We start from the raw sequence: 27,003 nt of genomic DNA on the forward strand, positions 1-27,003 counted from the left end.
TTCATCTCTAGCCAGCTCCACTGTGCACACACACACACACACTCACAGAGAGAAACCTGTGCACACATTTCATCAATGGCCAGCTTCCATACAGTCCTTGCTTTCAAAAACTGAGCCTCTACCTGATCGAAAGAAGAAAGAAAGAATGAAGGAAAAGCAACAAGGAGGAATGATTCAAAGACAACAAAGAGGAATAAAGGGCGACATAAAGAAAGAACAAACAGAAAAGAATCCTGCAGCTCTGCAGTGCTGAAGTAATCAGCTCTTTGATCTGGCTCCTTTATTATTCCAGTGTGGGCCAAATAATGCAGTCCTGATTGTGTTGTTGGCAACCAGCGAGCTTCCATATGTTGGCTATTAGAGGCTCTTACCGGCTGCGTTCTCCACACTGCTGCTGAAAACGGCTTCTTCACTGATGGTTTTTGTGGGCCGCAGGTTCATGTTATATTTAAATTCATTAAATATGATTCCCTATGGTTATTTCGGTGCGTGATTCTCTAGATTGTACTTAAACACAACCAGTATATACAGTTTCTGAATTACCACATTCATATATGCTTGATATGTTTGATTAGCTGATAGAAAAAGATACAATATATTTCATCTTAAATTATATAATAATCAAAGTAGCACCGACTCCAGCCTTGGCATTAGGCATCGTGTTACGTATGTACCCCTCAGATTCGAGGGCTTTTCATTGTTTGATTCTCAATGTTACCCCATCGTTTTGCTAGCAAACCAACACAGGATATTAGTGACCCTTACTTTATTTGATTACGTCATATCTTTGTCTGATTTTTCACTTCTGTGTTGCTCATAGTTGGAAACAGGCAGGCTGTAATTGTGCTTTGGATTAAATAAAAATGGTGCAATTGGTATGATCATGATCTTGTATCTTGCTGTTTACCATTTCCCCCTTCTGAGTTTCTTCTCCAGCACAAGTTGGTTAACATCCAACAATTTAACAATTTACCAGATAAGCTTCACTGTGAGAAGTCTTGAAGTCATGACTATTAGAGCATAAGGAGGCTTTAAGACAACCTTGATATTTAGTTGGAATGTTTTGATAAAGTACAATATGAAGAAGCATTGCTGTATAAGTATTATTTGGAATATTTTTCTTTATCGAGGACTTAAAGCCTGTTTTTAGCTGGCCCTTCACATCTAACAGGTCACAGCTGACCGATCTTTGGATAGATGTTAAAAATGACTGCCCACTCCCCAGAGAATGAGCCATTTAAATGATATTGATGCCATGACCTTTCCACTAGAACCACCATTAACAGGAACTTGCTCTGCTGTCAGTGCTGACTAAGAATAGCTAAATCATGAGTGTGTTTTGTCCAGCGCTGCGTGGCTGTAATTTTCCATTATTTCTTTAGCCCCAGACAGACTGATAAATAAGATGACTCTGAGCCGACATGGGTTTAAAGGCCTCCGTGGAAACAGGACCAGAGTGCAGTGAGTCAGTCCACACAGGAGGCCAGGACTCTAATCCCTATTAACATTTTTATGGATAACCAGGCTGAGCAGGATCAGAATCAGATGTTCAGAGGAACCATCCACTTCGTTTGAAGCAAGTAAGGTGCGCTTGATTTAAACTGTCAGGCTCTTGGAAGCCATAAAATCGCTGCAGAAAGTAGAGCACTGAGCGGTCTGCATCCTTGGGCTTCTATTGACCGATTTAATGTTTCTCTTTTCTCTCAAATATTTTCTACATCAGCTTTAATGTCCTCTTTTTGGGGGGAGGGGCTTTGAACTGGGATCAAATAGAAGTAAAGTGGTTTGAAACTGTTGGATTCTGATAAATCTTTGCAGAGAAGGATGTACAAATTTAGATCAGATGACATAAGTTCAGAAAACATTTTCCATTAACTGACTGTACCACCGGTGGGACGCTGAGGTCTTCTTTTAGCTACATTTTGCATACTGTGTGTTGTGTTTGATCATTTCCAACTTGTGTTTTTTAACACTCTTAATTAGATTTTAAAGTCTGCATTCTTTGTAGGTTATTTGCTGTTACGCAAAACAACCCATCTGTGTGGAAAGCACAGGCTTATCTTCCGTGATCTGTTCAACACAAACTTGCTGTCATAGTTGATTTATCATTATTTTTTGTAGACTTAGCAAACATGAGGAAACATTCAAATAGATCTTAAGCAAATTTCTGAACTATCAGAAATCAAGCCCAGCAGAAATGCCTTTAAAGTTAGTCCTCATCATGGTATCAAGATGAAAAGATCCAGCGATGTAACTCTAATGGCTGCACAGCCTCTCTCTGCATGAAGAGGTCATGGGTTAAAATCCCCGTAGCCCCGAATGATGACGATGAAGGATTAAGTGTGTTAATGTAGCTGTTTAGTGCTTCAGTGCTCTCGCTCGCTCAAACTGTTGCTGCTTTTACTGTAAATTTATAATGTTGGGGAAAATAAACAGCAAAACAGGTGTATTTTACAGATTTTGAGCACGCTCTGACTCCGAGACAGACATGTTTTTTATTTGGATGATTAAAAATTAAAATGACTCTCTGACCCTAAAGATCTACACCAGAAGTCGAAGCTCACTCAGTTGTTTTAAAAAGCCATGATGCTGTCTGCAAAATGTAAATGAGCCAAAACGAAGTAACTGAGAAATTAAAGGCACTTTCAGTTGGCCTCATCTGTGTCACCAATGGTCTACATTACAAATCTAAATGTTACAAAGTATCTTTTACGTTGTCTTTAGCCATTAACTTGTCTTGAAAATAGTCTTGAAAATCGAAATCACAAACATCTGTTCTGCTTTTTCATTTTTCATAACCTGGTTTTGTTCTGCTACACTATGGTGGGCTTTTTATCAGGAACATGGTCTGCTTGTTTAGAATAAACTACTACGGCTTGTTTTTTCTCTAATACATTACCCGCTATGTTTGTCTTTACTTCATGAACGGCACTTTGATTTTCTCTTATACAGTAAGCTTAACTCATTCACTGCCAGCCATTGGCAGTGAATGAGTTAAACCCATTGACTCATTCACTGCAATTGACGGCTATAGACGTCAATGGCAGTGAATGAGTTAAATGGCCTTTTTTATAATAAAGTTTTCACTTGAACCTTCAAAGCTACACTTTAATATACAGTAAATGTTTAGTTTTAGCTACATTCTATTTTTGCCTGATGGATTTAATTCAGCTTTATAAGCTACACTTTAATTGCAACATACGTATCAGTATACATTTAAACTTTAAAATTTATTGTAATTTTTTTCCCCTCTCATGAACTACTTATTGTTTTTTGCTGCATTTTAACTGCATTAAAACTGTTCTTTGAAAGTTGAAACTTTGTTCTGTTTGATAAAACCAACCAAGTTTTGCTTTTTACCTGATAAAGTGTAATTTAGTTTTATCTACAAACTATGCATTTTTAATTTTGCTTTCATGTAACAAGCTACAGTTTCCTTTTAGCTATTTTAACTATCCTTTAATTTTCCTCCTGTAATAAACTACAGTCTGGTTTTATCTGGTTGGTTACATGTGGCAGTGAAGAGTTCTGTATATTTGTGAAAGGCTCGACGTGAATCAGCAGGTAAATTGATTTTTCCTGCGGCAGCCATCTTAAGCGGTCGGTTTGGTTTGGAGCGTGCGCCCGGTCCTCTGGTTACCATGTTACGCCGAGATGAGACCTTGATGCCCGTCGCCAGCTTGCATCACCATAGCAACGGGATCGCTGTGACCCAGCATCCCACCAGCAGCCGTGCTTGCTGCACCCAACTCTCCGTCTGCACCCTCTTCAATAATTAACATGCCACGGAAGCCATCTTAGCTTTTGGCTCGGTTTAGGTGCCTGCCGGCACGTTGCCTCAGTGACGTTGGTCGTCTTGTAACGCTCCAACTTGCAGACTTGGAATCCGCAAATCTGAATAAAATTGCATGGCAGCCATCTTAGAGGAGGTGAAGAAGACGGTGAACACACACACACACCAGACCCAATTTACCCACATGCATTTGTAAATCATCTGAACACAAACCAGTCCTGTTTTAAGAGGGGAACTCTTCTGTTGCTCTACATCTGTCTGTATTTTGCAACAGACTTTGTTGTTTACAGACACTGGACGTCCCGTGTGTGTCCACACATGTGTTGAGCTCATGACCTTTACGGCTGTATGTGTCATGAGTTTAATTTATTTACACAATGATTATTTATTTATGAAGCTTTAGTTGCAGGAACAGGTTCACAGTGTGGATGGACGCCAGGTTACGAAAGACCAAACAAAAAAAATTGCAAAAGCTAAACACGAAATAGAAATGGAATTTAAAGCAAGTGAAGGGGGAAAAAATTACATTGCAGGAAAAAAATTAAAATACAATTGAAAACAGCAAAGAAAGAAGAGTGACTGACAGCACGATCAGAGCAGCGACCGTGTGTGTCCGTGTGTGTACAGTCACATACACACACGCTTGCTGCCTCCTACACACTTGTTCTCACCCTGACAGCTTGGCTGCTGTGGAGAGCAGAGGTCTTATTGGCTGCGTGCCCTGTAACGGGCATTTTGATTGGCTGTCGGGCTGGCTGCCACCGTGCCAGCTGAGAGAACACATTTGTATGTGCTTGTGTGATGAGTGTGTTTGTCATGGTGGGAGCAAACAACCAATGACAATTTTCACTCCTATCTACGTCTCTTTTTCCTCGCTCTTTCCTTTTGTTTTTGTTTTTTTAATGAAGAGTTTTTGACCTGTTTTGACCTTTTTTTTTCTCCTACATCTTTTTTATGTGACTATCATCACAGAGCAGTGGTTTTAAGCCTGGGGTTTGATAGAGCTGAGGGGTAAAATGTATTCCCATTAAAGCTAAAATTCCATCGATATGATACGTGAACCGAGCAATCCAGAAGGATGTCTGCATCTGGATAAATTTTGATATATTCTTCTTATTTCACTTTGAGAAGTATTTGTGAAAATGGGTTACAAAGTTTCTAATTTGCTCCAGTTTGATCTTCCTAAAAAAGTATTACAGATCCAGGTTCAGACACGACAAAAGAGTCTTCTCTAAACAGTCGTATAACTCCTTTGGCTGATGTTTCTGTTGGGGTTTTTCTGATAATATGCCATAAACTTAAATCCTTAAAATATAAAGCATTCTGAACACCATGAAGCAAGGTTTTGTTCAAGTACTCCTACGACTCATGAGGAGCTGGATTTTTTCCCCACAGTGACGAGACAGACAGAAAACAAAGATAATTCCAAAAATGGTGATTCACATATCTGCGCCCAAAAAGTCAGTGCATGGAAAATAACACAGAACTGGGGGGGTTGAATGATTAGGTGACTAGGAATCAGTGGTAGATGAAATCCTTGTAGACTCAGTAATGGTGGACATTAAAGAGACAAAAACCACATCTCTAGGTCACTTTTATCCATCGGTTCTTTTGTACCACTGGGTTCAACAAAAGTACTTCTTGGGACTCACGTTTAGACGAAATGCAGGTATACCCCGATTTAAATGGCTTGCTGGCTCTGAATATCTTCTGACGACAAGACTGCCTACTAGGGGTTGTCATATCATGATTTCTGTTTGATATAAAATTGTCATATCACAATATCATTGCTATAACAACGCCATGCTCCCGCTAAAAGTGGAAATGAAACTCGTATTATGGCGACTCAAGGCAAAAACACTGTTGAGTCTGTCAGGCTTCAAACGAGGGGATGCTAGCAGCTAGTGATGTGCAACCCAAATGTAAACAAATGACTCCATAGAGAGCCGCCATACTCGCTAGTTGCTCGCCGTATAACAGGAAGAGCAAATGGTGGATGGAAATTACTCCTGCGGTTAAATTGTGGAAAAGCAGGACTTAAAGCTCAACTACAACACCCCAGAAAGAAAATATTTTTTAGTTTATTGTGTGACTGAATTATGCAGGCTCTCAATGAGATACAACACAGTAGGTATTGTAAAATAAGCTATTGTTAAGTATTGCTAATTTAAAGCTACCTAGCCTACTTTTATGCTTACATTTGTCTTATGATGTGTCACTGCTATTGTTCTATAATGCTGCTGTTACATTACAATGTAGCTCATACATTGTTTCAGTAGATTCATACTTGAAATGTGTCATCAATGCCAGTAGCTCATTGGAAAAGAAGGATGAACACACTGATGACATTTTTTTCTATATTGTCAGAAATATCATCATCTCAAACATATCTTGACACGTCATCATATAATTTTGAGGCTATATCGCCCACCCCACAGACAACCCACTATGCTGAGTCCCAGACAGTTAATTAGATTAATTAATTGTGTTTGACTGTAAAGTGTCAGTTGTGGTTAGGATAGTAAATACTGGACTTAACATGCTATGTATTTATTTATTTGCTTTAAAGTGACCAACACAAGAGAAAAAATACTTGATTGTTGAAGAAGCATTTGAGTCTGGTCAAAGTCTGCCCTTGAGAACTAACAGGGTATCTGCAGTAACGCTGCACAATGATTGTTTTTCCAACTACAAACTGCAAGAGACGAGTGATGGCGTCCTCTCCTGTCTATGCTCAAATTTATTACAAAAGTGGATATCTGTGCTAAAATGTAAGCACTTAGTTTTTACCCCACATAGCTGTAAGGCATAATGGGATTTTTTTCAGTGCATGCTTTCAAACTTAGAAAACATGACTTTTATTTCTTCTTGGCTGTGTTACCCAGTCAGGGTAATGAGGTGAGAGCAGTTGTGGCTCGGGAGGTGGAGTAGGTTAATCGCGCTGAGGCCAAACGTAAAGTGCTTTTGGGTAATAAAGCTAGAAATAAACACAATCCTTGGATCCTTTAGGGACAAGTGCTGCTGTTTTGGATTCTGGACAGTCCAGGAATTAAACCGGCAGCCTTTCCCAAGTGTACAACTTCAAGATGTTTAATGGATGAGCACATTCTCTTTCTGCTGTTTGTCGTGTGCATCTGAAACTTGGAGACTGTTGTTAATTACTTCATCAATTGATTATTTATAAAACCTCTTAATTAGCTGTCAGACAGCCAAATGGCTCAATACCAACTTCTTGTCATCTCTCATCGTTTTCTCTACCTTCCTCCTTAAACAAAGAACACTTTCTTCCTTTCTTGCTCGCTTGCTTTCATAGTTTTCCATAGCAGCACCATATTATATTCAAATCCCTTGAGTAAACAGCATCTAACATATCCTGCTACTAGGGAGACTTTTAACTGCAGGGTTTTCTGGCACAAATTGGCTTAATTTTCTTTCATATTATTTCATTTCTCAGTCACAGCTTGGAAACAAAAGGTTTAGCAAAGCGATTTGGGTTAAAATACAACCTTGCCTGTCTGACAGAAAACCTTGAAGGCTTCTCTCATGTGCCACTGTTATAGTGCCAGTTGACACTTTGGATAAAGAGATGAGCCGTACTCAGCTGGGTCTTGCTTCATTCTCTGTAGGCTTTCAAAATCACAGCAAATGTGTACAAATTGAGGAATTTGATTCTTTTTTTAAGCATTAGAGAAATTGCTTGATCAGTAGGTGCACCTGATTCAAAATAAATGGTAAATGGCCTGTATTTGTATAGCGCTTTACACATTCAGTCATCTACCCATTCACACACTGGTGATGGCAAACTACATTGTAGCCATAGCCACCCTGGGGCGCACTGACAGAGGCGAGACTGCCGGACACTGGCGCCACCGGGCCCTCTGACCACCACCAGTAGGCAACGGGTGAAGTGTCTTGCCCAAGGACACAACGACCGAGACTGTCCAAGCCGGGGCTCGAACCAGCAATCTTCCGATTACAAGGCGAACTCCCAACTCTTGAGCCACGATCGCCCCAAAATCCACTTTAGCTTCTAAATAACCTAGACAGAGTGAGTCCTCCCCTGTTTCTGCCTCTGTTATCTTGACCAGGCCTCTGCTTGTGTGCGAGTGTTTGCACTGAAGTGTGTTTTTTTTTAAATTTCCGTGTGTTTTCTGCATCTTTTCCCTGTCAGGACTCCGCGTTGGTGGAGGTGGATCTCTTGCTAACGATCGCTGGCAGTCGGCAGCATGTGGCAGTAATTAAATCAAAGGAAATTGGTGAAAAGGAGTGAGGGGGGGAAAAACGTCTGTGTGATGACTTTGCCAGAAAAAAAAAGAAAAAGAAAACGTCCGGGTGGTTGAAAGGAAAATGGGCGGCTAATAAAATGAGTGTGGAAGAGACTCGTAAAGAGCCATCACCTGTGGAGAAATGCTTTTGTTCTCTGGCCTGAAAACCTGCACGCCAACACACATACGCAGACACTTTGCGTGCACACATAAAAACCACCTTGTTACTCACTTGCACAGATGGGAAAAGCACGCACTCAAACACACCTGAACTAATTTACATGCTATAGATAAGGAGGAAAGAGAGCATTTCTGAAACGGCAGATATAGTCATTATTACCTTTCATTACTTAGTGTTGCAGCAGCGACGTTGAAAACACGTTCAAAGTTGGAAATGCAAAAGCTGACTTTGAGCCCTTCAGGCCAGGCAGGATTAAAGCATGAAAATGAATTTCTAAAGATCATTTATTCCAACAAGAACCCTGGAAACAGCTTCAGGGCACCACTCCCTCAGGTACCCAAATGCTCCAGATTTACTGCACAACAGTTGGTTCTGGTTGTGATTATTTGTAAAGTTGTTTGCATCTCAAAGTATGTTTCAACCAAGATGAGCCCTGTACACAGCTGACGCACAGGAACCTTTGGGTCAGGTGGCATTCTTCAGCCTTTTGTCTGCAGAGCTTCTAAAGGCGAAGATGAACGTAATATCCAGTGTAGTAGCGCTCTTGAGATTAAGGAGTGTTTCTTTGAAGCGTGTTGATTTAAGAAGAGTGAGAAGAATGAGGTCGGATTGTAGATTAATGAGTGCCTCTTATCCGCTACAGTTTATTTCATTTTTATTCCTCTTCAGTCTTTTATCATTCCCACTCTCTTCTCTGATGAGTGACATGAAATGAAAAAAGATTAGTTTTTGAATTTAAAAGCAGGCAATTTATCACTTTTTCCTCCTGCTTTTTGTCCAGTTTATAAAGCAATTTTTGGCTCAAATATCATTTTTCTGATGCTATATTGCCAATATAACTCAAACTGTTTTGAAGTTAGACCTGACAATATGGAAGACATTGCATATGGTAGCAAATTGTCAACCATAAGTTACCCTTTATGTCATTCACACATTGCGTTATTGTCTATTTCCTCTAAATGAGGGCCGTACCTTAGAAGAATAAAGATCATGTGGTCCTCAGTGAAACTTGAAACTACAGAGTGAGATCATGAACTCATCAGGAAAGTCTTTATTGGAGTCATGAATCCAGTGAGCAGTAGGATCATTTTCTTATAGATGTCTATAATAATCTGACACTTCTCGAGCTAGTTAAAATAATATGATTTAATGTGCCTCATTCTAAATCTGACAACAGTTTTTGATGTATATTTCTCTAGTGTGCCTGCCAGTCGATCAGATTGTAACCAAACCTTAACGTCATATCTTAAACTTAACAGATGGGTCAGCATGGCGGGGGGGGGGGGGGGGTTTACAACAATAATAATGCTGATTTGAAAAAAAGAATAATTTAATGTTGAAAATGTCATGAAAGTCATTGCTTTGCTTAGAAAAGGATATGAAAATATGCCTTTTTCATCTGATAAATATTGGTGAGGACACACCACCGCTAGTGTGTGTGTGTGAGAGTGTGCACATGCAGTTATGGAGCCCTAGGTGCACAGAAAAGCCACAGTGCGATTTGTTATTTCCTTCCTCTGATGGGATTTCTCAACTCAAAGCTACACACACACACACAGACACTCAGTCCCAGACTTCTGGCTATTTCCTGTGTCAGGGGGGACATTATAAAGCCACATTATGTTCGCTATGAGCCTCCATATTCCCCCATCACTGAATCATTCTGTGTGTGTGGTGTGCGTGTGTGTGCGTGTACATGTGTGATGAGAAGAGCTTACTCAATTTGCTGGGAAAAAGAAAGGTTGCGATACACATGCACGCTCAGAGTATTAGTTTGATGCGTTTCAGAGACTCAGATCAGTACGGATCAAACGGATGAAACAGAAACAAATAAACCAAGCGCACAAGCAGCAGCATCGATCTTTGATCTAGACTGCACTGATTTATCAAGTCAGTCATCTTTCTCTGGCCTTTATTCGCCACTTTTGGGCCAAACAATTTTGGGGACTACCTAGTAATTCCCTCCTTGCAAGGTCTCATAGAACTGCACACTTTCCTAGCATAATGGTTAGTTTGCATTTGTACAGCTAACAGAAACTCTAAGGTGATATAATCACTTCAATGTAACGTCATCTCTTGATGTGGTCTTTTTTTTTCTTATCATCCTGGTTCAGCCTCTCAATTTTCTCTCTGCATTGCTTCACTGTGTGATTGATGCCCAGGAGTAGTGTGAGGGGGGCTGCTGGCAAAGATTTCTTCTGTTGCAAAGGCTCAGTAAAGCCTGAATTATACTCTTGGTTCATTTCTCTTTGTTTTGTTACATTTTTATGAGGATAGTTTTAAGAGTTATACTTGCTACAATTGGAAAAAGACCGAACAATGGCTTGTTTGGAAGAGCTGCCTCTAGAAAGCTCCTTTTCTCTAAAAAGAACATAGTAGCACAGTTTAGGTTTGTTAAGTTACATCTGAGCAAACCACAAGACTTTTTGAGCAATGTTCTTTGGACAGACGAGACCAAAGTGGCGATGCTTGGAAATAATGCACAGGAGCATGTTTGACGAAAACCAAACACAGCACAAACTGTCAGCACGGTGGTGGAGGGGTGAGGACGACCTGGGCACCTTGCAGTCATGAGGTCAACCAGCAACTCCTGTGTTTACCAAAGTATTCTAGAGTCAAACGTGAGGCCATCTGTCTGACAGCTAAAAACTGGGTCATGGAACAGGCCAAAGTCACAGCAGCAAGTCTGCAACAGAATAAAAAAGGAAAGAAGATCCAGTCAGATCCAGACTTCAGTGAAATGCTGTGGCAGGACTTAAAGAGAGCTGTGAGTTAACAACTACCTACAAACCACAATGAAGTGAAGAAATGTTTAAAAGAAGAGTGGCCCAAAAGTTCTCCACATTAATGTGATAGACTGATAAACTCATTCAGAAAACAGTTTCTCCAAGATACTGCTGCTAAAGGTGGTTCTGCTCATTCATGGAGGGACTTGACTGAATAGTCCTTAAAAACTTTTTAACTGAACTATAGTTGCAACTCGCCTTCTTCAGTTAGTTTCCCTTTTTAGCTTCTAAACTATCAAAATTTGATGCATTTCATTGTTATTTGCCAGAGTAGAGCAGAAAAAAAACTTTGGATAACTGTTGGTCCAGTAAAACAGAGAGTTGAAGATGTGAACTCGGGCTGTGGGAAATATCAAGTTGCCAGGTGACTGCACATCACAGACGGGAAACTGACTGCAGGCAGATTTTCTCTCAAAAGACGGCCCCTTTATTGGGATGGATGGATGGAAAAAGAAGAGCATACCCTAAAATAGAATAGGTGCCATATATGTTGTACTATTTGCACACGCAGTCCAAACTAATATACATATAGACGAGATCCCTAAAAAACACACGGTCCTGGAGCTAATTCGGGGTAATTAGTGGTCAATTAAAGTGCTGTGACTTCACTGGCTGTCTGACTCTTTGATGTTGTGGCTCCTGGCGAGACCAGGCGCCATCTTGAATTCATTTACAGGCCGCAGTGTAAACATGCCACACAACTGGACCGCCTGCTTCATCTTTTTCTCGTTTTCTGCTTCTTTTCTTTACTTTCCTTTTACTGATTTGTTTGTTTTTCTTTCATTCGCTGTTTCACTTTTTTCTTTCTTTCTGTTTGCGCAGATGCAGCTTCCCGAAGTCTCTCTGATATTTACTTTCATTTCTCCTCCTCTCGCTGTCTTTTTTCTTTCACACTGTTTTTTTGTGATTCACGAAGGTTATTGGCACTATAACATGAATCATTTTAAAATCGAAACATTCAAGTAATCAGGTTTTAGAAAACCAGCGGGACTAGAAGTGAATAAAGGGATAAACATCCTTTGTTTCCTTCTGATGGTGAAGCCTGATTCAGCAGCTTGACTCACTAACAGCTTTGGTGTAGAAAAAAAGGGTCAGAAACCAGTAAAAACCAGTGAAATAGCAATGTGTAGGTGCAGTGAAACTCTTGTAGCTGAAGCTGATGAGAAGAAGAGCTGCTAACTGGGTTACTGCTGAGGGAGAAAGCTGGTAAATAATAGATAAACAGTCTGCTGCCTGAGAGGAGAATAGGTTTTCCATTAGAACCAATGGAAACTTCATTTGATGTATGAAAAGAAAAATGGCACAAATTTGTGCACGAGGAAGTCCTAAATCGCCTTTTTCCTCCTTGAAGTGTTGTTCTGAACACACACGCACACACACATTTTCCTGTTCTCACATGGTCATATGCACACTTCTCTTCTTCTTCTTTTTTTTAATGCAAAAAAATGTCCCAGCCGCTCACACTCACTCATGTGTCACACACCTCTCTCTTTGTCCGGCCCCCCAGTGTTTTCTGTCTGAGTAACTCGACCCCCCTTCAGTCACAGGTGCACCACGCTAAAGCACACACACACATGCTGAGTCCACTTGTCTTCACATAGGGGGCTCTAATCAAGCCACAGGAAGCCTGAGCTCCACAGGGAGCATGTGAGAGTGTGTGTGTTACAAGTAAGTTGAAGAATGTGTTTCGGTCCGTGAAACTCACTGCGAGTGTGTGGAGACTCCGCATGTTTTCAATTACACCCAAGTATTTTTGCAGATGTGTGAGTGTGTGTGCTCTCTCTTTGTCATCCGTCTTTCTATCACTTGTTTTCTGTCTGTCTGTGGCTCTTTTTTTTTTTTAAACATTACTTATGTTAAAGTTAAAAAAATATTTATGTGTCCATGCTTTATTTTAAATGGTTATTTCTCATTCTTTCACTTGCATTTTGTCTTTTATTGTATCTTTTCATAGAATGTATATAAAAGATGACAAACCATAATGACATCACATACTTGTTTGTGAAGCCCTGTCTTGAAGCCGCAGTGCAAACCTTTTAGTTCCTGAATTGTAGTTTTATGTATGTTATATTTGGGCAATAGTGTGGAGTGTTATCAGCTAAAGCATAGACACAGATACCTGCTAATTAGCGCTAAGTAACATACAAATAACACGCTAGTGACCAAAGCTGAAGCAGTTATCACCACAGCAAAGTTCCAGGATAGTGACTCCAATTAAGTGAGATGTGGAAAGTGGACAGCTAGTCGCTGCAGCTGTCTGTGTCAACACCTGTCAGTGTGGTGCCCATGCTGCTAACTTTAGGCATTAATAAAGTTTTAGCATGTTATTTATTAAATAATTCATTCCAGTACACCTATTACAAACAGCATAATTAGCTATAGAGAGATAAACTTTTTTGAAAGTTGAAAGTTGTAAATAGACATTTTAGGCTTGGCAGTCTGCAGGGACTGACTCTTTTTTGGAGCCAGCCTCAAGTGGCCACTAGAGGCACTGCATATTTTTTTTCCATTTCCTCCTTTGGCTTCATTTTCCAACTCACTCGACCCCCTACTGCTTGATAGTATTTCTTAATCTCCCTCTTTATTTCACGTTCTTTGAATTTGTGCATTTTCTTTCCAACGCTCTCTCTTTCCTTTCTCCCGCTCGCTTCTTCTTCATCATATGGAGTCAATTAGGCGGCCAGAGTGTGTGTGCGTTTGTGTGTGTGTGCGTACATCTGGTTCACATTAGTGCAATTGCAGGTTGGTAGAATAAAGGGCTCGGCTCGGAGGTGTGGGTGGGATTTCCTTCCGCTTTCTCTCTCTCTCTCACGCACATACACACACACACACGCATACTTTTTCCCTCCATGTGTTTTGAATCAGGAACATAATTAACCTTCAGAGGATTCCGAGGCCGCAGCTCAGATCTCCGCTATAAAAATACATCTAAAAAACAGAAACACCCCCCGTCTCACTAAAAAATAAAATGTTTGATCCGTCTGTGGTGCATTTGATTTGCTTTCCCACGTCTGCCTCCGGATGGCCTCAGAGTGTGGCGGCGCGAACGGTAAATTAAGAGGAGGGGGAGACGGGGGGGTGACATCTACAGGTGGAAGGGGGAGGGCTAGAGGACCGCTTTACTTTGCTGGGAATAAAGCTAATACTAATAATATGTAAAAAAAAAAAAAAAAAAAAATCCCCTTTGGGAAATGTTCAACATGGTCAGTGATTTCACTGATCATTCAGATTATTTGTATTGTTTTCCTTTTGTTTGGAGCCTTTGCAGCATATCTCCTCCGTTTCTGCTTCCTGCAGTGTTAAACTGTTTGTGTGAAGGTGAATAAAGACGAGATGAAAGTGAAACCAGCCTGTTAGAAATGAGAGAGGCAGAGGACAGTGAGGAGGAGGGGGAGGGGGAAACAAAGAGAGAAAAAAACTGGAAAGGCACAGGTGCAGCCGACTGTGTGTGTGTGTGTGTGTGTGTGCGAGAGAGAGAGTGAGTTTGTGTGTGTGTGTGTGTGTGTGTGTGTGTGTGTGTCTGTCAAGAGGTTTCGTGACTGCTCCTTTGAGTGTTCACATTCCAGCACATCTGCTTTGGATGAAGCGTGGTAAACTCTGTGTGTGTGTGTGTGTGTGTGTGTGAGTGTGAGAGAGAGAGAGAAAGAGAGGGATAGATGGATACTGAGAGGCAGAGGGAGAGAGGACAGAAAAGCCGGGAATTTTTTTCCCTTTTTTTAAACCTGTGCAGTAGAAACACGACGTTGACCCTTTGACAGCAACAGGCAAAGCTCTTTTATTATGGCTGAACAACATAAATAAGTCTGGTGTACTTTTACCATCACTTACACAAAATAGTTTCAATAATTTTGAAAAGAAGTCCTCTTCCATAGGTGTGAATGTGAGTCTGTCTCCTTGTGTTAGCCCTGGCGATCTGTCCAGGATGTATCCCGCCTTTCACCCTACTATACCTGGCTCCATCAACAACCACTGCACTAGACAGGTTGTACTAATATCATATTCATATAACAATATCTTTCTGCACATCTCGCCTTATACTACTATTTAAATGACTAACAACAGTTACAGTGTTGGATCAGGAAAAGCAAATATACGGTACATCCAGGGCACAAAATAGGTGGCAATTTTTTTTTTTTTGTGGTGCGTCCAATGTCTTAGTGTGAACAATTCACACCGTTGCATGTTGACACCCACATAGGTGTTTTCACTCTTTTGGACTTGGACTCACAACAAAACTTATGCCAGGCGTATCCATGCAGTAATGTCTTTTTTAGGTTGGAGATTGTGGTCGTGGTTAAAAACCCCCACCAATGACTGGAGATAGGACATGTTATGGTTCAACACTTTAATGCATCCATCAACCTAAGTATCTGTGGCTCATATCCAAAGCTGTGAAGAACTCACATATAGATTGCAATGAAAATCTTTGCATTTAAGGTCCTCAGAGGATAAATTCTTAGGATTTGTGGCCTTACTGCCCCCGTGACAGATATCTCGACATCTGCTTGACAGATTGTACAAATTTTTCTGCATGCTTTTATGATCCCCAGATGATGTCTTGTTGATTTTGGTGTTTTTCTGACTTTTTTGTATAGTGTCATTGGAAAGTCAAAGTGAAACATAAACTTAAGGTTACTTTATTTTCGCTTATATAAGAAAACTCTTTGGATTGAGAAACTGCTGCATCAAAACCAAACAACACCAAACACAACATCGAAAGATCAAAAATTAAGTTTAACTGACAGATGAATGCTTTAAACAGTTATGGTTGCACAAGTTAGCATATGCCCCATATAAAGGCAGTAGTAGCTCAAGTTACTTGATAAAAGCTCAGGCTTCCAATCCCCTGCTCAGTTTGAAAATTAGTGTTGGGTGTTTTTAGTGAGGTCCTTAAAATATAATGAATTATTGTCATGAAGTCAGTTTGCATTTGTTCTCCATTTTAGTTTAGTTTTAGATATAGTTTGTGTGCTAATCAGCAAATATTGGCATGCTAATATGCTTAAATGAGATAGTGAACATGGTAAACAGCATACATGCTAGTTTCTCTGTGAGGTAGAAGATGGAAGTTTATGCAATTAATGAATCTGATGATGAGAGCATGATGTGTGGTTACGTTCTGGTAACTTTCTTTAGAAGTACAACTCAACCTTGGTGCTGGCCTTGAAAGAGGGTGTGCTGTCTGAGTTTCCCACTAGTTATCAAAATGTGATTGTGAAGCAGGAGAAGCTCCTTCTCCTCTTCTTTTTCAGTCAGAGCAGAGGCTGACACAGGGAGGCTGAACAGATGCTCCCCACATTTGGAGACAATAACTGGGAGAAGAAGCATCAAACACTGAACAAAGACAAAAGAGCCTCCTGCTTCTTTCTTTCTTTACCATCCTTGCATTTTTCTCTCTTTTGTTTCCGTTTACTGTCTTTTTATCGGCTTCCAACTTTTTGCATTTCATTCTCTTCTATTTGTTGTTTCTTCACTCGATCTTTCTCACAAAATCCTCCAGGGCCCAACAGCATTTCCATCTCTGTCAACAAGTTCTAACTGAAGAAAGAAATGTTTCCTACATGATCATTATGTAACATTTTCACTTTATTTCTTCTTTTAAATGTATTTAGTCTCTTTATATGGATTTTTTATTTTATTATTTATTATTTTCCTTATTATATTATTATCTTTTGCTTGTAGTAACATTTTTACATTAAATTAGAACTGAAATGATCCTGTAAATCAGCTAGTTGAATGAAACATGAATATATTAACATTTCACATTTCAATTTGCCATCTTTTGGCATTTTTTTCCTTAAATGTCGATTAGCCTTGGATTATTTATATACATGTCAAAATGGCTCCAGTTGGCTTTAACACATAGAACTTTACTTCAAAATTTATAAACTCAGTGACACCAGAATCAGTGGGCAGTAACTACATTTTTATTGTAGTGCTAATGTATGTTTGTAGTGCTAATGTGGCATGTAACTGGAATGAAATCTACACTTTCAGTCGTTTTCTCGTGTTCTCCACGCATGCTTCACATGTAGGCCTTACACCTGAAGTATGTTTGCAGAATGAGGATTAAACTGAATGCTGAAACGAAGCAGGACTTGTCAACACAACGTGTGAACTTTGCTAATTTTGAGTTAAAATGTGGTTTAGGTTGTCTTTCTTCCTACCTTTGGTTCAGGTCAGCGAGTTACACAGCTGTTTTGCTCTGAGTGCATTCTCTCTCTGTGTGTGTGTGCGTGTGTGTGTGTGTGTGTGTGTTGTCAGCGCCATGAGGAATCGGTTTTCAGTGGAATGTGTCTTTATTCTCTCATGTTTTTGCCGGGGGCTTTGCAGAACAAAGCTTTGATGAATTCTGTGATGTTTCATGTTCTGTGAAGATTCTCCGAACCCGTCGGGCGTTACACAACCGCTTCTACTGAATTCTGTCAGGGGTTCTACTGATCAGCACTTTAAACATCTGGCTCTGCTGGTTTGTATTAGGAACTGGTTTATGCCAGTAGGTTGATTGCGTCTCTACTATCGCACAGGAAACTGTGATAAAGAAACACTTAAAAAACTGATTAGATTAAGTGTAGATTTAGTTACACCATATTCTTGTTTCTGTGGGGTTTTTTTCATTGTGCACCACTGAATGTGTTGTGTCTCTCTGCATGGAGAACTGTTTGTCCTGATTTGTGTCAGCCCTGTCTACTAAATATGTTGTTGCCAGAGAACTAAAGTACATTTTCAATTAGGTTTTAAGAGAATCAGATTTTCTCCCAGATTTCATCTCATGAATATAATCAACCTTTATTCTCTTGCTTTTCTACAGAAATTCCTTTTCAGTCATCTCTCTAGTGCGGTGACAGTTGTTAACATGATTTCTCAAAAATGGAGGAGATGTTTCTAATGTGAAAAAATGTGAAAGGGTCTGTACAAAACAAAGTTAAAATAAACCTTAAAAGTAAAGAAGACAAGTGAGAAACAAACTGGTCCCACACATTAATCAAACCTCATTTTCTCAGGTGAAAGTCTTGTGACCCATGCTTCTGCTAACCCTCGCCAGAGTACATATCTTGAATGTTTTGGTTGTATGTTTGCCCAAAAAAAAAAAAAAAAAAAAAAACATGATTGAAAATGCTTAGTTTTAAAGGAACATAATTTTTAGGAGACAGGATTGTTTTTTTCAGGTAGTAGCAGATAGTGACCTGTTTTACTAAAATAGTTAACTTTTGTGCAGCTTTGGTGTTGGATTTGATAAGAAACTGATTACATTGGTTTCTGTGGTTAAAATGTTATTTTGAGTGGTTCCTGTTTTTTGTGTATCTCTCTTACATTTCCATGGTGATACACATGTCAGTTTTACAGACATTATTTGGTTCATGTCCATGTTTAATGTTTTTTTTTTTTATCACGTATGTTAGCAAAGGTTGCTAATTCCCTGGCACCTCTTGCCTTGCGTTTCCAACAACCTGACAAGGCCGCTGTTGAAACCAACAACAATGAGTCCAGTGAGTGTCTTGCCTTTGACGGTCATGGACTCCAACTCCATTGTCGTGGCATGCATTTGGTGCTGTGGACCTTGTTCTTTCCACCTCTCACCCACGCTGCTGCTTGCAGGAAATGCTGCTACCTCTTCCACTGTCATTGGAGTTACTCAGTGTAAAGGCAGCACATCATCAGTGCCATTACACTGAGTATTATTGTCACAAAGTATGTAGGTTGCTCCAGTTCTGTGTGAAACACTGATATTCAAGCAGTGATGCTCCAGTGGGATTTTTTTTAGCACTAACAGGACTGTCAGCAGGTTTCCTAAATAGCTCTTTTCTGTCATGCCACAGCAAACTTTGAACCATTTCCATTTTTTTCTATTGTGGTCCAGATCATTGATTTTGTAGTTTTTGTCTTTCTCTTACACAGAGCCCGGGGTGACTGGTTTCTACTTTATACCAAAGCACAACAGTTATTCCATACCTGCTTCTACTGGAGCAGAATAAGTATTTGACATAAAACAATGAATTGTGGGAATATCCCCCAGTTTACATAATAGTGGTTTAAAAAAAGCTCCAAATGAAGGTTATTGATGGGATGCAAACTGTTTTTGTTGTGGTTGGCATTATTTTCTGTGGTTTGTGGTCAGTAAAATTACATAACAGTTGAGGCTTTCTCTCATTGGCTCAAGGTCTGCTGGTTAACTGTGGGAATACTGATGCTTCTGTGTGTGTGTCTGTGTGTGTGTGACTGCTGGAAGTGAGGTTGTTATTGTGTCCCTCTGCATTCTTCAGACTTCAGCGCACTCTGCACCTGTTGCTGTCTGTCTCTAACACACACACAGACATACAGTACAAATCACATTCTTTCGTCACCAGTCTAACAGCAGCATTCAATGGGAAAATATGCCTGCACCGCATGAGACATAAATCTGAATATTTTCAGCAGGAATGACACAAGCATGCGTGTTTGAGTGTGTGTTTCTGTTTGTGTATGTGTGTGTGTGTTCTTGCACAGGCTTTGGGTCAATAAATGTGGTTTTATGATTAGAGCACATACTCTGTTCTCAGAGGGGAAGAGGAGGAGGAAGAGGAAGTTTAAGGGGATTTTAGTTTAGCTCTAATGACATCCACAGATTCCGTGGGGGTGTGTGTGTGTGTGTGTGTGTGTGTGTGTGTGTGTGTGTGTGTGTGTGTGTGTGTGTCTTTGTGTATGTGTGGACTGGGGGATTTGGGTCCTTAAACTCGTGCAAGGTGCATTGTGGGAAGGTACAGACCTCTCCTAGCTGACTTAGCAGCTTCTATCTGTGTGCTTGAGCTTGTGTATTTGGAAGTTTGTTAGTGTGTGTGTGTGTGTGTGCGTGTGTGTGTGGTTATTCATGGGTGGGTGTTTCCTGACCCCAGCATTCGATTCCCACAGTTCCCAGTGCTCTTCTGACATCCTGACTGTCATGCCGTTCATCGCTGTGTTGCAGTCTTTCTGTAACTATTTTCTTTCATGAAGTTAAAAACGTTTACTTTGTTTTTACTTTTACACCAGTCACATTTCACATAGTTTTAGATCAACGGTGGCTCAGGGGGTTCTGTAACTGGAAGGTCGCCGGTTCGATCCCCGTGCTGTCTGTCCTGGTCGTTGTGTCCTTGGGCAAGACACTTTACCCTACCACCTACTGGTGTTGGCCAGAGGGGCCGATGGCGCGATATGGCAGCCTCGCTTCTGTCAGTCTGCCCCAGGGCAGCTGTGGCTACAACTGTGGCTTTCATCCACCAGTGTGTGAATGTGAGAGTGAATGAATAGTGGCATTGTAAAGCGCTTTGGGTGTCTTGAAAAGCGCTATATAAATGCAATCCATTATTATTATTATTATTATTATTATTATTATTATTATTATTATTATTACTTAACACTGTAGCCACTTTAGTTGACAAGTTCAGACTCATAAAGTCTCAGAGCAGCAAAGCTTGAGACAAACTTTTTTTTAAATTTCTCTCTAAATTTCTTTGGGATTAAATATCAATCACTTTCAGTAAAATCACTTTATTATTAATCAATTAAAAAATCAATTATTTTGAAACTATTCAGTCATTGCAGGATGCGGTGACTCGAAGTGTAGTTGCATTTCTAGAGAGGTGCACATCAGGTTATCAGCGTATTGTTAAAAAGGGTTTATGGTTATGTTGTAAGATATGACGTAGATTCCCCATCCACACGCAATAGTGGGGTTAGGTAAACTGGTCATTCTAAATTGCACACAGGTGTGAATGTGAGTGCGACTGGATGTCATGCTACTGGGCAACCTGTCCAATTCAATTAATAAAACTCAGCGGAAGTAAGTGGACTAAATTTAAGAGCTTGTATTTATACCTGGTGGGCAAAACAACTGCAGGTGTATTGATCAATCGAGAACCAATAAACCAAAAATAAAGAATAACTGTGCCCTCAAAATCCTGATGTGCTGCCATTAAGCATTATACTATGCAGAATGTATGCAACTATAACACCTCACGAAACATTTCTCATTGTCTTATACGCTCAGCTGAAATGATGTTTCTCTGATACAGGGTCTCCAAAGACCTGTGTAAAGGAGATATTCTGGGTAACCAGAAGTCCCACAGGCCCAGGGACAAGCTTGCATAAACACACGCCTCAAAGACTCGAGCAGTCTGAGTGGTTGTTTCGACTTCTGTAAGGATACAGGTTCCTCAGGGAGATGAAAATGTACTCCAAACAATGAACTACAAACACTCCCATGAACCCCAGAGAAGTATGACTCTAGCCTTAGCTGCGATGTTGGATCAAATCAGAAGGAAAAGAAGTACACTTCAAACCACAAAGGTCAAAACACGTTGAGCGTAGCTGATGTTTTGAAACACAAAGTCCACATCGTGGATGAAATGAGACAAATACCCCCAGTTTGTGTTTTTGATTAACCTGCTGCAAGGCCATCTCGACCTCAACTCATCCCTGAGAACCAGAGACGCTCACTTGTATGTACAGAGGTTAATCAAAACAGGGAAACACGGGGAAGCCTCTTTCTCTCCTCAGAGTTGGGTAGGCGTTGCAAAAATTTGACCATTTGTTAGTTTCTTGGTTCTCCGCAAAGACTGTTCACCTGCAGGAGTGCAGAGGATCTAGGGTGGACTAGGTAGAAGAAATAAGAAGCTTTCCCAAACTAACAATCCTTCAGTGACGTGAGAGAAAAAAATCATGAGGTTTTTGTTTAAAAGAAACTGTTTTAATCTGTTTTCTGTTTTTAATAATTTCTCTCGGGGAGTGTGGGAAGTGAGATGATGTTTTTTTTATAATGCCCCCAAGTGTTTTTGTTTCATCTCTCTCTTTTTATTCCTTCTGTGTTTTATCATCACATTTGGTTTTTACCACATCTGTGCTCCATCCATATGCAAATACTCTAAAGTTAACAAAGCAACCCGTGTCTTTGGTTGGGGATCGAGGTAGATTAGGTATAGCTGTGGAGTGAGGTTTTTCATTTTAATGGGAATCAACGAGAGAAAGACAGAATCGGAGAAGATTGTTTTCAACAGCTGTTCCAGTTTTTGCGTCATGCAGCGCGAGCTAGCGTAATGGCTGAGTGTTCGCACGCTATGCACACACACACACACACACACACACACACACACACACACACACACACACAAAGGCATGCTGTGGGGACCCCCAGCTGATAGTATGACCAAACTCAGACGGTATGTTGCTGAGGAAGAGCGTCACCTGTTTGAGTGATGACAGGCTGCCGGTTGTACTTGCGGTCTCTCATGCTGCTGCATGTTTGCTGCATGACTGCTGCTACTGCTGCTCCTCTCCCTCTGAGAGGAGACGGACAGAAAAGCACTGATTTGGTTGTTTAAGAGGATAACTGACTGAAAATCTGTGTTGGACTCTGCAGATGGTTGGCATCATTGACACTGTAGTTTTAAGGTATTGATTGACAGATCTTAAAGTCAGAATATTAAAAAAAAAAAAAGTAAATAATATAACCATAAAACTTCTGCAGTTGATTACTTACATTAAAATTATTATTTTTAAATTAGGGTAAATAACAATTATTTTGTTTTTGCTTTCTAAATATGTGCCAATTGGTATCCTTACTATACTACTATAAATCTAACCATTAGATAAAGAGAAGTCTGTGTTCAAATTCTTTAGTTTTGTTGCTTTGTTAAGTTTTTAATAAAGTTTTTAAAGTCTTGTTGAGCTTCACAAGTTAGAAAATGCCATTAACATTCCAAAAAAGGAATAAAATATTCTATGAATGTGGTTCTGAATGACATATGACTAAAACCCTGTGTAAAATAAATAAATGAATAAAAAATCATAATCTAGAAAATTAGTTTAAATTAAAAGATTGGAGTTTTCTGGTTCATAGTATAATAAAAAAATACATTTTAAAAAATATGGCTTCAAAGCTAACCTGGTTTACTGGTTTAAAAATAAGATCATACCTCGATCATACTTCTTCTGTAATTGATTTGAAACATTGGAACGATTATCAGTTATCATCTTTTTTGTTTGTTTTATGCTACAAGTTGTCTTAAATTATAGGTTAAGCAATCCAACAGAGGTATTATCTAATTAAAACTTAATTCATTAATAAAATGAACACCTGAATGTGTCTTTCCTTAGTCTGAAAGAAAATGCTGATTCAAAATGATCAAGAACTTGAAAAAGAAAAAAGTTTTAAATTATGCTCTTTTTCTAGCATAATGATAACATGATGAATGGAAAACATATACTATTTTATATTTTGGATGCATACAATATGAAATCTATATATAATGTGTTACATGTTTTTTTAATGAATCCTGTACAAAGCAAACCTAAAACAGACCTGTATTGTTCAGAAACCAATATTCATGTAATTTACACAAAGTTTCCAGAACAGCTTCCATATTTTTTCCCCCAGTTTAACAATCACAGCCAAAGACCCACAGCAGCCCAGGAAGCTGTGTTCATTCAATCAGATATTTCAGGGTGATGTTTTAGTGAAGGAGGGAAGTGTCAGTCATCTGTTACAACCTCCTGGAAATGATGTCTGAGACTAACTCCTGCTGAGCCTCTGTGAGGAAAAATGAGAGAATGGAAGGTTTGATTTTTGCCTGACGTCGTGTGTTTCTGTGTTTGTTGCAGGTGTACGCTCCGTCTGCCAGCACAGCCGACTACAACAGGGACTCACCGGGTTATCCCTCCTCCAAACCTCCCAGTGCTGGCTTCCCAAGCTCTTTCTTTATGCCAGGTAATCACATTCACACACACATACACAAGGTCTGTCCTTCGTCAAACCTCCCACCACCACATTCCCAAGCTCACTGTGGATACTGGATAGCTGACAAAATGAGCCGAAGGCTCCCTGAACTGGAAGTTGTTCTCACCAAAATCAGCCAAAAAACTGAGTCATACATTTAGTTATTTATTATCACAGCCACCCAGAGGAGGTCTTCATAGTTTGCAGCACACATCGGTGATGTCAACATCACTGATGCTGTTTGCTAACTTACTTGCAGTGGCAAGGGTAGCTGTGCTCTTCATTTTAATTTTAGCTCATGTGTCTATCTACTCTTTGGTCACTCTGGTCTCAAACGCGGACGGAATATCAAACAACGACACTGTACATATTTCTATTAGGATTCCAGTTGCAGTGTGAGGACAAGTAATGTTATGATTTATAGAACCGATTAGTGCAATTAAAAAAAAAATACTCATTTTAAATTCTCTAAAAATACACTGGACAACTTAAAGATCAAAGACTCAACTCCATAAAAAATACAGGCTGGAAACTTTCATGGATTAGGTTGTAGCCACTGATATGACTTTGTGCAAACATTTCATTTGTGACCTTTTAAATTAAAACAGGAATTGTCCTGGCAAAGTCTGCGATTTTCACATGTCCGAGCAATTTAGTGTTGACACAGGTTGGATCAGCAGCTTCTGCAGGTGGTTGGTTGGTTGGTTTGGTTCACCTGGAACATTGGCTCCATTTAATCGCTTTGATTTTATGGAACACTAGCCCCACAAACAAGTGAGTCATGTAGATATACTACAGTATAATATAAGGTGCAGGTGCTTGTCATTGATTGGATAACTAAAACTACTGGCTCTGTTAGAGTAGTTTTTAATGATTCAAAATTTAAAAAAAAAACTTTTACTTGGGCTTAACACAGCACCTCAGCTCATCCTGTGTGAAACCAGCTGTTTTAACACCCCACTTCTTTTAAGACTAACTCTTTAAGCACACTTTCTTGTGAATGTCTCCGCGGTGTAAGCAAAAGTTCTGAACAGCAGGTGTGCTCACAGCCAGAGCTATGCCTAAGATGAATATATTATAGTTAGCCACTTTTATTACATCATTCAGAGCCAAGAATAGAAAAAAACTCTGAAAAAGATCATTTGGAGCAGTCTGAAGCCTGTGCTCTGGCTCCCAGGGATTACTTATACATACACTGACCTCGTTATCTGAAACTCTGGCCATGTATAATATGCGCATACACTTCTGTAGCAGAGAAAATAAATAAAAGAATAACAGGTCTACTTTAGTATCTCTTTGAAGAGACTGGATTAAAAATACAGGCCATTATCTCTGCGTTATGCCCTTCCTTTTAGAGTGTTTGGTCCTGTTTTGATTAAACAAATTTGTCTGCTTTTCAACTATAGATGGAAAATGCTTTGACAATTTTCAATTCTCATTTCCCCCCCGACTCTCCTCTTTTCTCTCTGCTGGGTGTCTGTCATGTATACAGTACATACACTCTCAACTAATTTCACACGGTGGACATGGTCCCAGAAATCAGGTTTGTCCTGCACACATCCGTGTTAACCGGGTTATTCTTAAATTCTTAATGTGAGGAAGGAGACCAGGTGTCCCATTTATGTGAATGTTTTCTGAAATCAGGTTACTGCACAAAGTGGGTCAGATTGCTGAACTGCATGTAGACACTGTTGAGTGTCTGGAAGGTTTGACAGCAGAGAGAAACCTCACTGTGTTTTCACCTTGTTTTCTTACACAGGAGATTACCTTGTCAGAAACCTGCACATCACATGTACCTCCCCTAAATTTCATTAATATATATCAATTTATTTGATCAATTGAAATTTTGTTTTACTGTAGTGGGAAAAATATCTAAATCATGCAATCACTGTTTCACTTTTACAGTCAAACACGTGAATAATGGCAGCAGCAGCTGATGACCTCAAAACAAGATAATAAATTGGTAAAATAGACACGTTAGTTCAGTAGCATGAAAAATGTAACTTTACTCTCTGTGAAATCAATGTCTCTGATTATAAGATCCTTTCAAATATCAGAAAGTGTGTGGTACTTCTCTCATTCCCATCTTTAGGTCTTCTTGACAAGCTGCAATTTAAAAATAAAAAGTTTTCCCATTAAAAAAAAAAAGAAGCTTCAAACCTAAATTGACTTACACTTGGCCTGTCTTCCCTTGAGGTTGATCCTCTTGTGCACCTCTGGGCCTCTGCGGCCCCAGTAACTGGAAGCCCTCGGTCGATTCAAACTTCCTCTGGTCCATAGTTGAACTGAAAATCCAGTTGCAATATTAAGTTTATTTACACGGTTACTTGCACCAAAGAGAATAAGGTTAAAGGCTGCGTGGGTGGGTGGTCAGATTGTCTATGGAGGTTGAGGCTAGAATGTCTTTCTGGTATTATTTCTGATGAGCAGAAGGAAGCCAGGAACCGGGAGTAGTTGGGAGGTCACTGGCAGATAGTTGAAGCCAGTTGAGGCTAGTGGTGTGGAAAGCTGAGGGGCAAATGGATCCTAAGGATGAATAATATCAGTTGAGGGGAAACTGAGACAGCACTCAGATGGAAAGATTATAGCAAAACATTTACTGAAATGCTCAAACTAGAGTGATATTAACTGAGTCTACGATCTGGCAGAAGATTAGTGTCTACAAATCTGGAGCTGTAGTAGCTGATTGGAGAATTAGAAGAACCAGCGCATAGGCACCTTTGAAGACACTCCTGTAATGGCATAGATAGAGAAAGTTAGTGGGAGAATGTTATTTTATGACTTTTTTTTTAGTGGTGCATTTGTAGGTCTTGCACAAAAGCCCTTAGTTACAAGGAAAAAAGCATGCAGCTTTCACAATAAAAGTATTTTTGTTTTTAAAACTGTTTAAAACTTCTGTCTTAAGGTTTTGTAAAAAGAACAAAACAAAATGCATTTTTCTAACTTCCTTATCTTCCTTTCTGTATTGCCTTTATCAGATGGTCACCATAGCGGCGATCCCTGGAGCAGCAGTAGCAGCAGTATGAGCCAGCAAGGTTACCACGGCAGCATGCTAGGTGGCGGGAATTCAGCCCACGGCGCTGCTCAGAGCTCCTCCTACTGCGGGATTCACCCTCACGACAGACTGGTGAGCAGAACTGTCCGTCACACGGTGTCCGAACATGGACACAACATGGAGAATGTGCTTCTTTACTGATTTTGTTTTCTGAAGCTGCATTGCACAGTGGGGCCATCCAGCTAACAGCTAA

The 27,003-nt window shown here is 39.9% G+C and overlaps 1 protein-coding gene across 7 annotated transcripts in view; it reads left to right on the forward strand.

Moving 5' to 3' along the window:
* Positions 1-27,003, forward strand: part of tcf4 (transcription factor 4) — a 254,336-nt gene that overhangs the window by 182,597 nt on the left and 44,736 nt on the right. For all 7 annotated transcript variants that reach the window (XM_085278941.1, XM_085278942.1, XM_085278939.1 and 4 more), the window contains 2 exons: positions 23,641-23,746; positions 26,734-26,882. In XM_085278941.1, coding sequence (XP_085135067.1) covers positions 23,641-23,746; positions 26,734-26,882 — 255 coding nt within the window. The remainder of the gene's footprint in view (positions 1-23,640; positions 23,747-26,733; positions 26,883-27,003) is intronic.

This window comes from Mchenga conophoros, linkage group LG7, assembly GCF_057382185.1.
Source record: "Mchenga conophoros isolate Kocher_MC1m ecotype Shallow Benthic linkage group LG7, M_conophoros_male_GT1.1, whole genome shotgun sequence".
NCBI lineage: Eukaryota > Metazoa > Chordata > Actinopteri > Cichliformes > Cichlidae > Mchenga > Mchenga conophoros.